The sequence below is a fragment of the Electrophorus electricus genome, chromosome 8, assembly GCF_041902795.1.
Source record: "Electrophorus electricus isolate QZ-2024a chromosome 8, ASM4190279v1, whole genome shotgun sequence".
Taxonomy (NCBI): Eukaryota; Metazoa; Chordata; class Actinopteri; order Gymnotiformes; family Gymnotidae; genus Electrophorus; species Electrophorus electricus.
This window is the reverse complement of record NC_137504.1, coordinates 15,042,094-15,057,441: the sequence shown is the minus strand read 5'-3', so window position 1 is coordinate 15,057,441 and position 15,348 is coordinate 15,042,094. Positions and strand designations below refer to the sequence as shown.

The 15,348-nt window shown below is 42.1% G+C and overlaps 1 protein-coding gene across 7 annotated transcripts in view; it reads left to right on the top strand.

Annotated features, from left to right (window-relative positions):
- Positions 1-2,793: 2,793 nt before the first annotated feature.
- dacha (dachshund a) overlaps positions 2,794-15,348 on the top strand; it is a 111,105-nt gene continuing 98,550 nt past the window's right edge. For 3 of the 7 annotated variants that reach the window (XR_014124742.1, XR_014124741.1, XM_035527326.2), the window contains exon 1: positions 2,795-3,443. Coding sequence is in view for 5 of the 7 variants with exons in the window: in XM_035527326.2 (XP_035383219.1) it covers positions 2,968-3,443 (476 nt within the window). In the remaining 2 variants the exon portion in view is untranslated. Of the gene's footprint in view, positions 3,444-15,348 lie in introns of all 7 variants that reach the window. The other 4 variants (XM_081718596.1, XM_081718595.1, XM_035527325.2 and 1 more) reach the window with 3 other exon arrangements.

Here is a 15,348-nt window from a genome sequence, read left to right as displayed (position 1 = left end):
TTGCTTGACTGCTGATGTATGTAACATTTCGCCGAGCGAAAATGACACAAAAAGCACAATGAATGTAAAACACAGTAATGGGCATGAATATTTATCATGAGTGAAAGTAAAATTAGAGAAAAACACTCAATTACAATCAGTGGCAATTTACTGTTGCCATTGATTTGTGTAAGATATGCATTAATAATAAAAAAAACCATTTAATTACATCAAGGGAACATGGTGATCTGTGCTTGGCCCCTGCTGTAATATATTATAACTGGAAGGTCTTGTAATGCTAAAACACAGCAAAACATTCCCTCAGCAATTTCCATGCTCACTTCATCAGTCCAGGCCCTGGTTTATTTTCTCCCAATTCTCCCTCCCACAAACCTTCTTTGCTGACTATTCCACACTTTGGCCTCTCTGTCCCCATGTTGCCAAATGTAAAATCATTAAAGAGAAATGCCTCTGTCAGTTAAAGCTATGTCAGAAAGGCTCACTCGTCACTCATCGGTGGAAAGCATACGACCAAAAATGAGGCAGTTAGTATAGGCATTGTACATTCTTATGATCACAAGTGCTCTTACTTACAAGTGTTAAGAAAATGATTGGCCTGGGTTGTATTTGCTGACTAGCACCATGAGCTGGACAAAAACAACACCTTGGAAAACTCTAAAATCTGTTTTGAGTCTCATCTAAAAAGGCTAGGGTGGGTACAAGATTTCGATCCTATAAAAGCACTGAACTTTACCAAAATGGTCAGAAGTCCCAAACAAAAATCTTTATTTAAGCAAAAAAGTGTGAAAATAACCATATTAATCGTAAAGCATTAGTTTGGGCTCTTCTTTAAAATAAAAAAAAAAAAACGTGTTTAGCCTCTTTAAGCATACTTGACAGGACATTTGTACATAGCAATGTTACATCCCTAAAAGGAGTAGACATCACATTGTAGAAAAAGTGACAGAAGACTGGAGTACACTCTCTACAGTGAGAAATGAGCATACCCAATAGAACATACATCAAAAACCATATGCACATGCATAAGAGTGAACTAAATATGCATAGAGAAACCTCTGGGCGTTGGTGAATGGGTGTGTGGATAAGGTGGATCATATGTTTTCCTGCAGAGCAACGTGTAGTAATCAGCCAGCCATTAAGATTAAATACGAGACAAAGTGGATAAGCTTCATTTGAAACACAGGTTAAAAAATGTATCTAATTTCCCAGATTGCCAGCTAGCTTTTTAATTTCAGCAGGTTCTTGGCAGAAATTTGCATGGCATTTGGGTACTCTTTACAATATTAATCTTCCCTGAGAAGTTGCTAGAGCTCAAAGGTTAAGCATGATTTCATATTAATTTTACAACGTTTTTTGACCCTACACAAACATTCTCATATAAAAGGTACTTGACACCTAACTGAACAAATTTAAACTGCTAATTGATTTTAAAAAGTTATTTCGTTATGTCACAATGTCACAATATGCTCTATGCACAATGTGCACTCTTCAGAAATTGTTTACAAAAACAACCCTAGTGTTTCATAACAAACCCTCCAGAAATCCTTTCAACTGTACTATCCTGTCATGCCTACATAGTTCTTTACATTACAAACAACCCTGGTTGAGCTTAAGTGACAGGTCAAGAGGTAGAAAATAGGTGTATCCTCAAGACCTTATCTTGTTCGAGAATAATTTAAAAAGCCTTTTTAGAGCCTATAGAACAGGCTCTTTCCTTCAACAAATGGTTTGTGTAAGTGAACTGTATTTACATGTACCTTTAACTGTAGTACTCTAATAACAAAAACAGTCAAACTGAGGTCATTACAGAAGTCATTACAAAAAGTTATTACAAAATGTCATTACAGAAGTCATTACAAAACTACCAATGTACTATGACTTAAGTTCATCCAAAACTCCGCTAGAGTTTAATACAAGATTAATACAAGAACATTTCTATCATCATTTGAGTTATTAGTAGTCTAAATAATAGTTGATACTATCAAGCCAGTGGGTGATTATGTTTTGCAGTATAGGCTACAGTATATTTATTATTTATTATGCATATAAACTATTGAGTTTCCTACCTGCCATGTCATCTTACACTACCATACATAATATTGTGAATTATGAAAAAATGCCCCATAACCATTTAACATTGCACCCCAACCGAAATGCGGATGTTAGAATTATTGTAGCTTACCTGTTGAGTAAAACGCACATATGAGCCTTCAGAGGTTTAGAAATTACATTCACTACAACTGGCCAATACCTCTAATGTGTTTGAGGTAATATTCTGCAAACAAACAAAAAAACCAAAAAAATCCCAAAACAAAACTAGGCTATAAATTTAATAGTTTACTAATAATCTATTAGTATACTTTATTTCTAATCTATTATAATATATTTGATAAAACAGTAATTAAGAAACAATATATACTACATTTGTTATCATCCCACTTGTGTAATTCACTATTAACATAATCATTCATATCTGGTAGATAATTGTAAAAGTAACATTCAATATTAAAAATTTACATTTAAAACCGCCTAAGGTGGTCCCATTTAACTTACATTTTATGATAATAAAGCAGCATTTTAGCTTTTCACTGCGTTTTAGAAGTTGAATTGTTACAGTCTACTGAAAGTTAAGCTCCGCTAAGCGACGATAATAATAAATGTCCCCGCTATTACAGACAAACCACCAATAGGATGTAAAGGCGTGTGCTGTTAAGCTTGTCGTTGGTGGACAGAGGTGTCACTCCACGTCGAGGTGGGCTGGCTAATTGAAACACTGAGTGCAATGCTCCTCATTGTAACCATCCCATTTGCGAGGAAGGTAGTTGCCTATTGCCGACTACCAGTCGTCAGCGTGGTCGCATGAGAAACGCCAAGTGAGAGCGGAGAAACAGTGCAAGGAGCAAGTAAAGCGCGAACGGGTGTGCGAGAGCGATCGAGTGCGGAAAAGGAGGAAACTTAAAGAGAACTATGGCCGTATCAGCGACTCCCCCGGTGCTTTCACCGACCTCGACTCCGGGTGCGGGCAGCTTGTTTCGTCCTGACCCCCTGTACTCCAGCCCGGCCGAGTCCCCGCGCCTGACAAGCAGCCTGATCAACTCTTTCATCAGCAGTGGAGGCGGCGGCGGCGGCGGCGGTGGCACCACCAGCAATAACGAGTGCAAAATGGTGGAGGTCCACGGGGTCAAAGTAGCCTCTTTCACCGTGGACGGCCAGGAGCTGATCTGCTTGCCGCAGGTTTTTGATCTCTTTCTTAAACATCTGGTCGGGGGACTGCACACCGTCTACACTAAACTGAAGCGGCTGGATATATCCCCTGTTGTATGCACGGTGGAGCAGGTCCGGATCCTGCGGGGACTCGGGGCGATTCAGCCCGGCGTCAATCGCTGCAAGCTCATCAGCCGAAAGGACTTCGAGGCGCTTTACAACGACTGCACAAATGCAAGGCAAGTTCAGACTGTGCACTTAAATACTTAAATATCAATTTCCAGTCAGACTTCACTCTTTCGTTGTAATGCACGATCCGACTCTAATGGTGGTACTGCGCGTTTGCGCGTTCGTGCTGTTCTGTGAAAAGTTTTGGAACTTGTGGTGTAGGTTTGTTTAAAGATGTTTGTATAACTAAAATATAGATTGCATGTCTGCAGAACATGTAAGCTATATTCCATTTCATTAAACGTTCTACTGAATTAAAAAAACAACAACAACAACCAAAAAACAGATTAAACCAAGTATTGGCCGTATAATTTGAACACATTCATGTTACATGTAAAAACCCCACGGCCACCTGCTTGACCGTTTTAAAGCGCTCGCAAATTTAATGCGTATTCATAGCCTAAAACTCGACGTAGTTGACTTAAGTACTGATTTTGGGTTAGACAATTTCAGCTGAACCGCAATCCATTTTGGCCACTTGATGAAAATATCCGCTCTCCTAGGAGTGCATGCTGGAGGCAGTTCTTAAACAGTGTACTCTGACATTGTTTATTGGCCCCAATAAACACTCGCATTTGGCCAGCAAAATGAAACCGACACGCAGATGATACAGTTTATGAAAGAAGAGTTTAAACTTGTTGCATCTAATTTCCTGATTTGTGGGTGCAGTTCACCTAGCGTTGACCTTCACAGTAAAGTGCATCGTGTGAAATAAGCAAAAACTTATCATTGCAAAAGCAATGATTAAAGGGAAAGAGGCAGACTCTTTTTTTTTTATATATATATATATATATATATATATATATATATATATATATAAAATAGTGCAGTTTTCAAGTTTATAAACGCACTCTATGGTTTAACTAAAAAAAAAACAATTTACCCAGGTCAACCTCTCGAACTCATTTTTGATTGTAATTAAATAAATCACAGGGCGTGAGATCACATAAAGGAGATTGGGTCGTTTGATGTTTTACATTTTGAATGAATATGTCTCACATTCACACACAACTCTTTTAGGTTTTGATACAAATTTATGAATGTTTGCCAATTGATCCCATTACATTGATGTGTTGTTTCAAAACATATGCAATATAATTCCCTTCTATTTTCTGCCGCAGGTTAAAGCTGATGACCAACAGTATAATTTAGCACTTATGAAAAATGTTCAGAAACTCGTGCCGAACTAACGCTCTGCGTTGTGGCATTGTTGTTTACAATTCTCTTGTTTGTAAAGATGTCCAGCTCATTTGGACTTTGTGTTTGCCCGTGTTAAATAAATCAATGTGACCGACAGGGAGGGATAAATCACCTCGCCCGGATTCTTAACTCTGTTTGGTGTCAAGATGTTATTCTTAGCTTGTTATCATGACAGATGCATTAGTGTTCCCATGCTCTATATTCCTCCTGCAATGTCAATAGAGAGAGAGAGAGAGAGAGAGAGAGAGAGAGAGAGAGAGAGAGAGAGAGAGAGAGAGAGAGAAAGAAAGAGAAAGAGAAAGAGAGACAGACAGACAGACAGACAGAGACAGACAGAGAGACAGACAGACAGAGACAGAGAGACACAGACCACAAAGGGTTGCAATGGCTCTTTTCCACCTTCATCCGAGACCTCAAGGGTTTTTGCTTTATTGTCTGATTGTATTACTGAAACTTTTTTCCCGGATGGTGCATCAAGGACCTGGGTGACAATGAAGCACTCTGATTAGCGCCACAAAGGCAGAGTTACACAGAGTGTTTTAACCAGTCGACATCGACAATAGGCCTTATCTGTTCGAATATAATAGTCCAAAAGTACGGTATTTTCCCGAATAATAAAGACCTTAAAATCAAAACTAAAATAGACATAAAGGCAGTAATAACGTAGTAAGAGTACTCATGCTATTACTAAGAATAATACTTTTCAGCCACTGAGCAAAACATAAATAGTCATGTTATATGACAAGCATCTGCAAAAAAAAATGAATTAAATAGTAGCTACCAAAATAGAAATTTAAATACAAGGGTTAAAGACTACGTGATATGCGTTCAGTCAATCCCTGTTTCTTTATTTCTTAATTTTATTTCATTTTATTTCCTCGCTTACTTATTTATTTACATACCTACCCTCGAAAAGTGAATCTTTTTACTTTATCTATTGCATTATTGCCAAGTAATCTAATGTTTTATATATGTTGTGTTCTTAGAATAGAAGTATTCTGAAAGGTTGCAGTTGGATGGAATATTTGAGGCTTTTTCACTTGTTTTGTTTCTTTCTGAACTGTAGGTAATGTGTGACCCATTTCAGTTGAGAAGGCTCTCAGTCCTTCCTTAACGCAGCCTGGAGGGTATTGTTGAAGGAGGGCATAATGCTTAATAAAAATACATCGACGTAAGAAATCCCGACGGGCCAGTTTTATAATATCTGATAATCTCAACAATTACACAATATATAAGGTGACCAAACGAAACCGTGTGTGTGTGTGTGTGTGTGTGTGTGTGTGTGTGTGTGAGTGAGAGAGCGAGAGAGAGAGAGAGAAATATCCAGATGGCAGTTTTGGGCTTGGTTCGGTAATTAACCTTTTAACGCCCCCTCCCCCCCCCCCCCTCAGAATTCAGCCGTTACTTTATTGGGTTTTGCGTTGTTCTCGATCAATCTGTGATGAGAGAGAGAGAGAGAGAGAGAGAGAGAGAGAGAGAGAGAGAGAGAGAGAGAGAGAGAGAGAGAGAGACACACACAGACACTGACTGACTGATTCTAGCAGCATCGTTTTGTTATTTTACTTTATAGTTTTGGATTACAGGCAAACTGGGTAATAACAGACAGGGGCGTAGAACGTCGCGCTGTTCACTTAAGTCAGGTTGCAGCATACGGTCGGATAATGAAATTGCTTCAGCAATGGGCTCGCCTAGAATTGAATTTGGTCCTCGGCCTCACTGCTTTACAGCTCACCTTCCGGTGTCCGCACATACAGGCATCGCTTTTATAGTCAGATTTAAACATCATCCACCGTCCCACCACCATATGGTGGTAACTAATGTGCACAACCGGACTCCTCTCTCTCTCTCTCTCGCTCTCTCTCTCTCTCGCTCTCTCTCTCTCTCTCTCTCTCTCTCTCTCGCTCTCTCTCTCTCTCTCTCCTCTCTCTCGCTCTCTCTCCTCTCGCTCTCTCTCTCTCTCTCTCTCTCTCTCTCTCTCTCTCTCTCTCTCTCTCTCTCTCTCTCTCTCACTGCTTCCCTAGGGGAAGAGTGAGAAGACAGAGGAGGTGTCTTTTGCCTTCGCTTTCATAAGCACAGTCACGGACATCAGGAAAGTAATCAAAACATTTCGACGGGATCTTTAAAACTGCCACGGACAATTTAAATACGCGAAGAAAATGTCCAAATCAGCAAACCCAAGCGGCACTTAAGGCCTGCTTTTATGATTTCTCAGCTCGCAATTGATCTCCGGGTTTTTATTGCATTCATTATTTATTAAAAAGAATTTGCAAGCTAAACATAACGCTAAACTAGTTTGCACTTGGGGACTGCACTTAGGAAATTGAAAAGGAATTACATTAGAGACAAACATCTGTGCTGCTTTTCCTCTGGTCTTCCGTGTTTATAGGCCAGTGTTGCTTCTCCGTATAGATGGGCTTTGGCATCGCTTATTTAAATGTTTTCGCACCAAGCGAAAGAGCGGCTCAGGAGTCAGGCAGCCAGGCAGTTCAGGAATGCTCAGTCAACAGATATTTTAGTGCACGGCTGATCAGGGATTTGTTTCAAGGGAAGCACGTCGTAAACGAAAAACCCCACCTCACTGACTACATGCCATGGGTCAAGGATGCTCCTGTCAGTACCTACTGAGATGTAGAAATTGACAACCTAAATTATAAAGTCATTACTTGCATGAACGTTCGTCAGACCCCGATTTCTTTGCGTTATCAAACAGTTTGTTTTCAAATCCTTAAAATATATCTTATTCTTTCTTTTGCCCCTGGCGTGATACGATTTGCAGATTGTGACACTTTTAAAAGAATAGGGTATTTCTGAAACGCATGTAATAAATGCGAAGACTTGCTAAAAACGTTAGCTACAATTTAAGGTTTTAAACTGTAATTTTAGATACATTTCTGATGGTGAGGTTGTAGATGAGGTTCACATAATTTTCCATATTATGTTTTTTGTTTGTTTGCTTTCTGTTTTCGCGAACCTCCTAATAATAAAGCATAATAAATAATAATAAAATAATACAGCTGTAATTATTCGCGCGGTTAAATACACATACTGCACTGAAAAGCCATTGATGAAAGACATTTAGGTCATGTCGGTGACGGTATGTGGCAAGGAGGTACAAACTCGCAGTCTGTATTTTAGTATGACCATGGCGTTAATATTGCATGGCCTCCCACTGTTTCCTCCACAGTGCCGGCACCTGTGTATGTGCGTGTTTTTCTTTCTTTGTGTGTGTTTGGGGGGCGGTGCGTGATTGTTGTAGCTCGATCGATGACCGGTATGTTTTCTGATGCAGCATGAGCGCACATTAATACAAGCGCATGTCTGTCCCTGTGCCTGGTCCATATGGACGTTTCTTTGCCCCTGGCTTCGCCTAAGGCTACGGTTCCCCGGCTCGAGCCTGGCACCCAAGATACCCCGCTGTCTCCTCCAATCTCCTCAGTGGGCGTCGAGACTGTCACTCGTCCTCCTGCGCACCTTGAATGTCAGTAATCAATTATACATCCACCCCTTTCCCCAGTTTTATCTTATAACAAATTCCCTTCCTCTGCCCTTTATATGCAGTAAATTATAAATTAACCCCACTCGGGCCGAAAGTGGCCCAAGGGCCCAACATAGCGCCCCCAAGTCGACCCACTTCATGAAATAGTCAAGCAGAGATGCAGGGATATGTGTTTCTTTAGTTTTAGACAGGTTGTGTGTGACATTGCGCGCACGTCTGTTTGTATGATCTTATATTTATGTGCAAGTGATGTGGTCGCTGGCCGTCTACCTGAGTGCTGAGGAAGACAGAGAAAGAGACAGAGAGAGAGAGACGAGGAAAGAAGTACCGCGATACAGCTGCACCGCGATACAACTTCTGCTCTGGAACGTGGAGAAGGACCTTTTTTTTCTATTCTGGCAATATAACGTCCATCACATATGGACAATTGTTTGCGACAATTCTTGTCAGTTCTTGTCTATACTTTAATACTCTGTACAGAACTACATGGATTTTAAATTAAACGCACCCGTCGTTGTCTTTTAGAAGCTTTTCATTGAACAGTTTACCATAAAATGGTTTCGTATAATAAGGCTAAAATTCCCCATGCCCTCTTTTTGAAGTTAACGTTCCAATATCCACGACCTTTCTGCGTGTCAGATTTATGGCGCTCTATTGTAAAAGCAAAGGTTGAAATACTTTGATATTTTTATGGCTGCGGATAGCTTGCGATGTGTCCATCTCTCTCTCCTTTCCTCTCTCTCCTCTCTCTCTCTCTCTCTCTCTCTCTCTCTCTCTCTCTCTCTCTCTCTCTCTCTCTCTCTCTCTCTCTCTTCCTTCCTTCCACTTTTCTCTTTTTCTCCTTGTGAATATGTTGATATGTTGGAGACTTAAGAGCGCTTAACTGCGTCTGGGGTCTAATAAAACAACTTGTGGCCATGAGATCTCTCATTAATTTTGGCAGGGGCCTGTTCCGTGCCGCGGCGCTCTAATAACTAGTCCCACGCGTAACCAATGAATTACAGTCAAAACGAAGACACATGTGGTCAATTAGTGATGGAAATGCGCTACCTGCATCTCGGACTTAACGCGCGTCTATTTTAGCACTGCACAAACATGCATTAAGCTAATGAAAGTTTATTAGGGGCAGCACAATGGTTCTGTGTGCGTAATGTAAAGTTACTTTTATTCACTTTTGGGTGAACTCCAGCGGTTTTTTTTTGTTGTGTTTACTGTATTTATTTATTTATTTAACAAACTTTTTATCTGTGTGTTTTCATGCGATCCGTGTGAGAGGTTAAATCTGACAGATGGAGAAGACTTGTCAAGCAAGAGGAAAAATGATACCTCCGCCACTCACTGCAGGAGAGCGGTTTAGGAGGGGTGGCCGCGCTGGAGGGGAGGGGAGGGGGTGGGTGAGGGTGGGGGTGCTGGAGCCACTGGTGTCATTTTGACTTTGGGAAAATCTCCTTCCTGAGCCTAATGACACATCTGCAGCCGGGCTATATTTATTACAGTCATGTAGAATAAAATTGATTGTCTCCTAAAATTAATTTTTGGTTTGCCTCTAGCAGTGCTTTAATGGAGGACACTAGGCTCCGTGCAGGAGTATTGTTTAATCACATTAATATCACAGCCCCCAGGACAGCCGAGATAATTGTACAAACGAACATAGAAATATGTATCTCCAACTTTTATGATTGAATTATGCAAATGACTTATCTCCTGCCCTTCCAAGCACTAATCATCTAATTAGGAGTGATGTTTTAAATGGTTGTTTTTGGACGGGGATTCGAAGAGACGCAGGGAGCAGAAAATTGAATATGACACTAAAATCAGCAAAGTAGTTTGTGCCGGAAGAGCCGGTGTTTTCTCCAGTGCCGCCGCGACGTTGTCTGTCAACGCAGCAGGCAGAGGGAAAATGATTAGAGAAGTTTAAGAGACTTGAGATATAAGCTCCTTTTAATCCATAATTGCACCTTACCCTTTTTTCGAGAGTTCGTTATTTGTATTTGTCACTTTAATCGTGGATTTTGACACTAAGCTTCTACGCGCGTGAAGGGCGGGAAACGTTTAGCGGGGGAGAACTCAATCCGGTTGAGGAAAAGATAACTAGGTCCTAATTACGAGGATTAATATTTTATGGCGCCTTCCACTATATACCTACCTGTACCTCGTAGGCCTACCAGCTGTTGGACCGTTTTGCCGGCACGCCTGCGAGTGCAGGTTACAGTAATAACAGTAAGGCTCAAGTGAGCATCACGCACTACCTCAGAATGGCATTTTATAGGAGACGAGTCCTCGAGGCATGAGAGAATGGCAAAGCCGCGCGTTTCCCTTGGCGCAATAGTGTTTACAGTTGTCTCCTACATCTGGAGGCAATAACTCGCGGCGCCCCCCCCCAACTCTGCTAGCTCAAGGGCTAGGAGCGAGGTTCATCCGAACAGCATCTTATGGACCGACCATGCAATAATACTTACAGATAATACTTACAGGATCTGTAAATGTGTGTGGTCAGATCTAACTATTTTATTATTATAAAAATGCACTGTATAATTTTTAATTTAAAAAAAAAATGTGAAGGTTAATATGACGAATATAGGAAAACAAGACAGGCAGTGTGAGAACAAAGACGGAAGAAAATGTCAGACTTCACAACAATATCCATATTGAAAAGAAACAATGAAATGATCTCTGCCTCTATGTTGAGTTGTTTGCATCAGAGGCAACTTAAGAGGACTGTTTTAAAGAGGCATTTAGCTGTAGTTTTACTTTCAAAGAACACGGTGTGTGTGTGGCAGTTTGTACGTGCACATACACAGGTGACTTCCATAATGAAGAATGCATTTATTTTTTAAAGGTAAAATGGACTCCAACCCACAGGTTCAGGGTCTTTGTGAGCAAAGGGATCAAGGGTTAGTGGAGTGGTTCTTTATCACTATGTAGGAAGTCCTGGGTGAGCTAAAAGTCTATTAGTGGTCATTGTCAAATGGAACAACTGTCAGCTCACAGCATCAAATGTAGGGGTAAAAGTGACAGAGTCAAGAAGGTAGGAAGAAAAGAAAGATGGAGTAGAGCAGTGAAAGAGGAGGTTTGTGTGTGTGTGTGTGTGTGTGTGTGTGTGTGTGTGTGTGTGTGTGTGTGTGTGTGTGTGTGTGTGTGTGGACACGAGCCTCGCCATGTCTGGGTTAAATCATGAGAATCCCTGGGTATGTAATGACATCATGGTCAGTTCTGGTGCTCTTGCTGGATCTGCGGAAGATTCATTCTGTCTGTGCTTGCCCTGGGCAACCTGGGTCCAATTACACACACAGACACACGCACTTGCATGCACACAGGCATACAAGTGGTGTAAATATAATGGTGTATCCTACCATCTGTAAGCCTGTGTCGGACTTTTAAAATGTGTTGCATATGATATGCCTCCACATTTGAGACTTCTTCCCTCTTCATGCGTGATGCTTGTCGAATCAAGATTCCTCCCCTTGCTCTCAGCACATCAACAAAATATTCGGAAAGGTGACGATATACAGTGTGTGTGTGTGTGTGTGTGTGTGTGTGTGTAAGAGAGAGAGATGGACATCTGTGTCATCTTTGTCATTTATAGTGTTATCCCTGATGTGCTGTTTCAAATTAATACCCTTTGTCAAACTAATTCACACACACATTCAGTAAGACCAGGTAACAGCCAAAGCCAGCTGGCCTCCTATGTGTTTGTCTGTTTGTTTTTCATTCTTCTCCATTTTATTTTTATAAAGTGTTTAGGAGAGAATCTGGCCATCTTACAGGAGAAGCCAGCTCTGCTATCCTTTATACCAGGATCATTCATCTTCTGAGATTCACCCTTACGCCCCCCCACCCCCTCTCTTTTTGACCCTCTACCGCCTCTCTCGTTCTCATCTTCACTCTCTTTGAGTCCATTACAAGGTAGCGCATGAGTTTCCATTTGCCTACAGTAAATAGACTGTCAGTGGGCGTCGGCGGGAAATAAATTTGTCGGGCGGCCGCTCCCCCCTAAAAGCCGGGATTTTAAAAACTAAAACGACGCGGATTGATTTATCCTCGAGACGTAACGGACGCAGATGCGCCAGTGTTATTCTAGATGAGCGGAGAACGTGATGAGCTGATAAGGCCGTCCTGCCTACTGCCTGTTTTTAATTACCCCACAGAAACGTATTTGTGTCTGGCTGTTGATTTGTGCCGGGCAATGAGGAGCATAATCTTGCTCCGTCTACACGGCAAAAATTGAATGATCCCCTACGGTGTCGCATTAACCCTTACAGTGATCATTTATATAAACGCTGTAAAAGAGGGGGTTTTGTGTGTGTGTGTGTGTGTGTGTGTGTGTGTGTGTGTGTATGTGTGTGTGTGTGTGTGTGTAGGCTACCTGGCACATCTTTTTCTCGTTGTGCAAGGTGTGTATATATTATTTAGCGACAAACTCTTTTGGTTTGACAGATTCGGTTTGAAAACCGTATTCACGGAGCCGGTCTCCATTCCCGGCCTCTCTCACTTGTGTCCTCATCAGCTTTAGACCGACGCTCTCGGTGACCGTTTTGTTTATGTGTTTTCCATTCCCCTCTTCCCCCTCATAAGTATGAAGATAGCTTGCTTTAATAGAGGCACTGGGCTTGATTAGAAACATGCTGGAAGTGTATAACACTTTAAATTGGAACCACACTACGAGGCCAGGTTGTTTATTCCCATTATGATGTGAGTCTCCTGACTATGCTCCAGTCGAGATGGGTTTGGCGGATGGGCCTTCAGCCAATCGGAGCCATGTTTAGAGGCCACGCCCACGCCACTCCTCGTTACTGGCGCATTATGAATTTTGATGTATGCCTAAAGTCTAGCTACACATACATGGGTAGCCTATTTTCTCTCTCTCTCTCTCTCTCTCTCTCTCTCTCTCTCTCTCTCTCTCTCTCTCACTCACACACACACACTCACACACACACACACACACACACACACACACACACACATTAAGTTCTATAACACATTAACCTTGTAAAGACTGTAGCTCATTTTGTTAATTTCTTTGGTCTGTTATTCATTTACCCATAAATAAAATTGAGACTACTTTTTCTTTAGGATCCCTGACCCTTCTTCTTTTGTTATGTCTGTCTGAACCATCGGCTAGACTTTCTCTCCCTGGACATCTGCCTTTTTAAAATAATGTCTAGTGGTACTGCGTCTGTGGCCCATGGCCTTCACACTGTCACACTGCTAAACCTGCTAGCCTCTTGCCCTCTCCACTACCCCACTCAAGAGCAGAATGAGAGAGAGAGACACACACACACACACACACACACACACACACACACACACACACACACACACACACACACACACACACACACACACACACACACACACACACACACACACAGTAACCTGATCTACCCTCCCTTTCATCTCTCCCTATGGTAGAAGGTTGGTCTGTGTTTTCACATAAGTGTGTGCATTTACGGAGGCAAGGACAGACAGCGCTGGATGGTTCTTCTTACATGTTTACATGTTATGCGCATCACGTCCTTGTGTGTATCCTCTGTGAGTGAATGAGGGGGGGGGGGGGGTGTGGAATTGTCTTTTCTGAAGACAATCGGTCCCTGTGAGGTTTCATTACAGGGTAATGTCTCACTAGATTGTTCCGGATAGTTAAAATGAAATGAAGTGAATTAGTGAAACAAGAGGTCGAGCATGTGGACGCTTTATTGCCTCCCTCCTCCCTTTGAAGGCAGCAGCCACTGACAACCCTCTCACTTCAGCTCTGTGCATGTCTCTGATAACATATCAAAAAAGTCACTCAGAACAAGAAAGGGAAAGGGTATTCTCAGAGGGGCTGGAGTGGACGGATGTGCTCACCTTGGCCAAATAATCTATGTACATTTTGTGTGCGTGCGTGCATGTGTGCGTGCGCGCGTGTGTGTGTGTGCTTGTAGGTAGGAATGGCAAGACAGAAGATGAAATTATCTGACAGTTTAACTCTGCTTTGCTTCTATATGAGAACTTGTGCTTTATTACAATTTATATGCAATTCACATCATTAGTTAAAATATATTGAAATATTTTTAATATATATTTGGGGATTTATATGTTTATATCTCTAAGTGGTGGCAATTTCTTCAAGTTTACCTTAAGTTTCTATAAGATTACACTCAGTAGCTCTTATGAAATTCACAACAGACACATTTTACAATTATTAACCATTCTGCATTTTGCAAATGCATAATTTGTTTTTATTTCAGGAATTATGTCTGACTCCTGTTATAAACACTTTGATGGATCCATGTAATGGCTTCACGAGTTCTCTGTAGGGCCAACAGTACAGTGAAGCAAATGTTCTCCTTTGGAACTCAACCCATAATGCACTCTGTGTCTGTCTGGCCTGCAGGGAGCTCAGGCTGAATATTCTCCCCTCCCACAGCCCGGCAGCTATCCCAAGGTGCTTTGCTGTGAGATTGGAGCATGAGCGATGGCAGGCTCGCTTGACCTCCCAGTTCCGCTGAGGCTTGTGGGTAATGGATGGGTCAGAGTCCTTTTTTGATGTTTTATTGAAAGATCACGGCGGCCGTCCCCGGCTTTCGCCCGCCTGTAAATCAGCGTCCTCCGTGGCAGGCGGGCCTGTCTGGAGCATGGTTTATGTCAGGCAGCAGTAGGAGGAGGCCCAGAGCCCATCACTCCTCTTGCCTATCTATCTCTCAGTCTTCCTGTTTGTCTGTCTCACACACACTCAGAGACACACACAGGTCTTCTGGCTAGGTACAAGCTGAAATACCTTACATGTGACAAGTGCGCACACACACACACACACACACACACACACACATATATATATATAATCACAGTCAGATGAGACATTGCATCTGCTTCGAGTTCGCAAGTCTGACCTGTGCTGTCATGTGAGCATGTCTGTATTTCCAAGTCAGGTTAAGCCACTGTTATTTGCGGTCGGCTGGGCAGGCGTGCACCTCTGCGTTGTGCGGTTCGACGGAACAGAGTCCTCTCGCCGTCACGACCCCCCCCCCAGCTGAGCTGCCCAAGCAGCACGAACAAGCCTCCCTTCACCACTCATGCTCCACGCACCTCTTAATGAGTGAGCTGATGTAGTTGAACATTTAGTTAATAAATATGTCAGAGTTTTACCACTCGCTCTTCCCAATACACACCCCCACCCTCCCAGCCCTTGTCTCTGTCTCACACTTTCCCGCACTCACGGAGAAATTGCAATTAGTTTT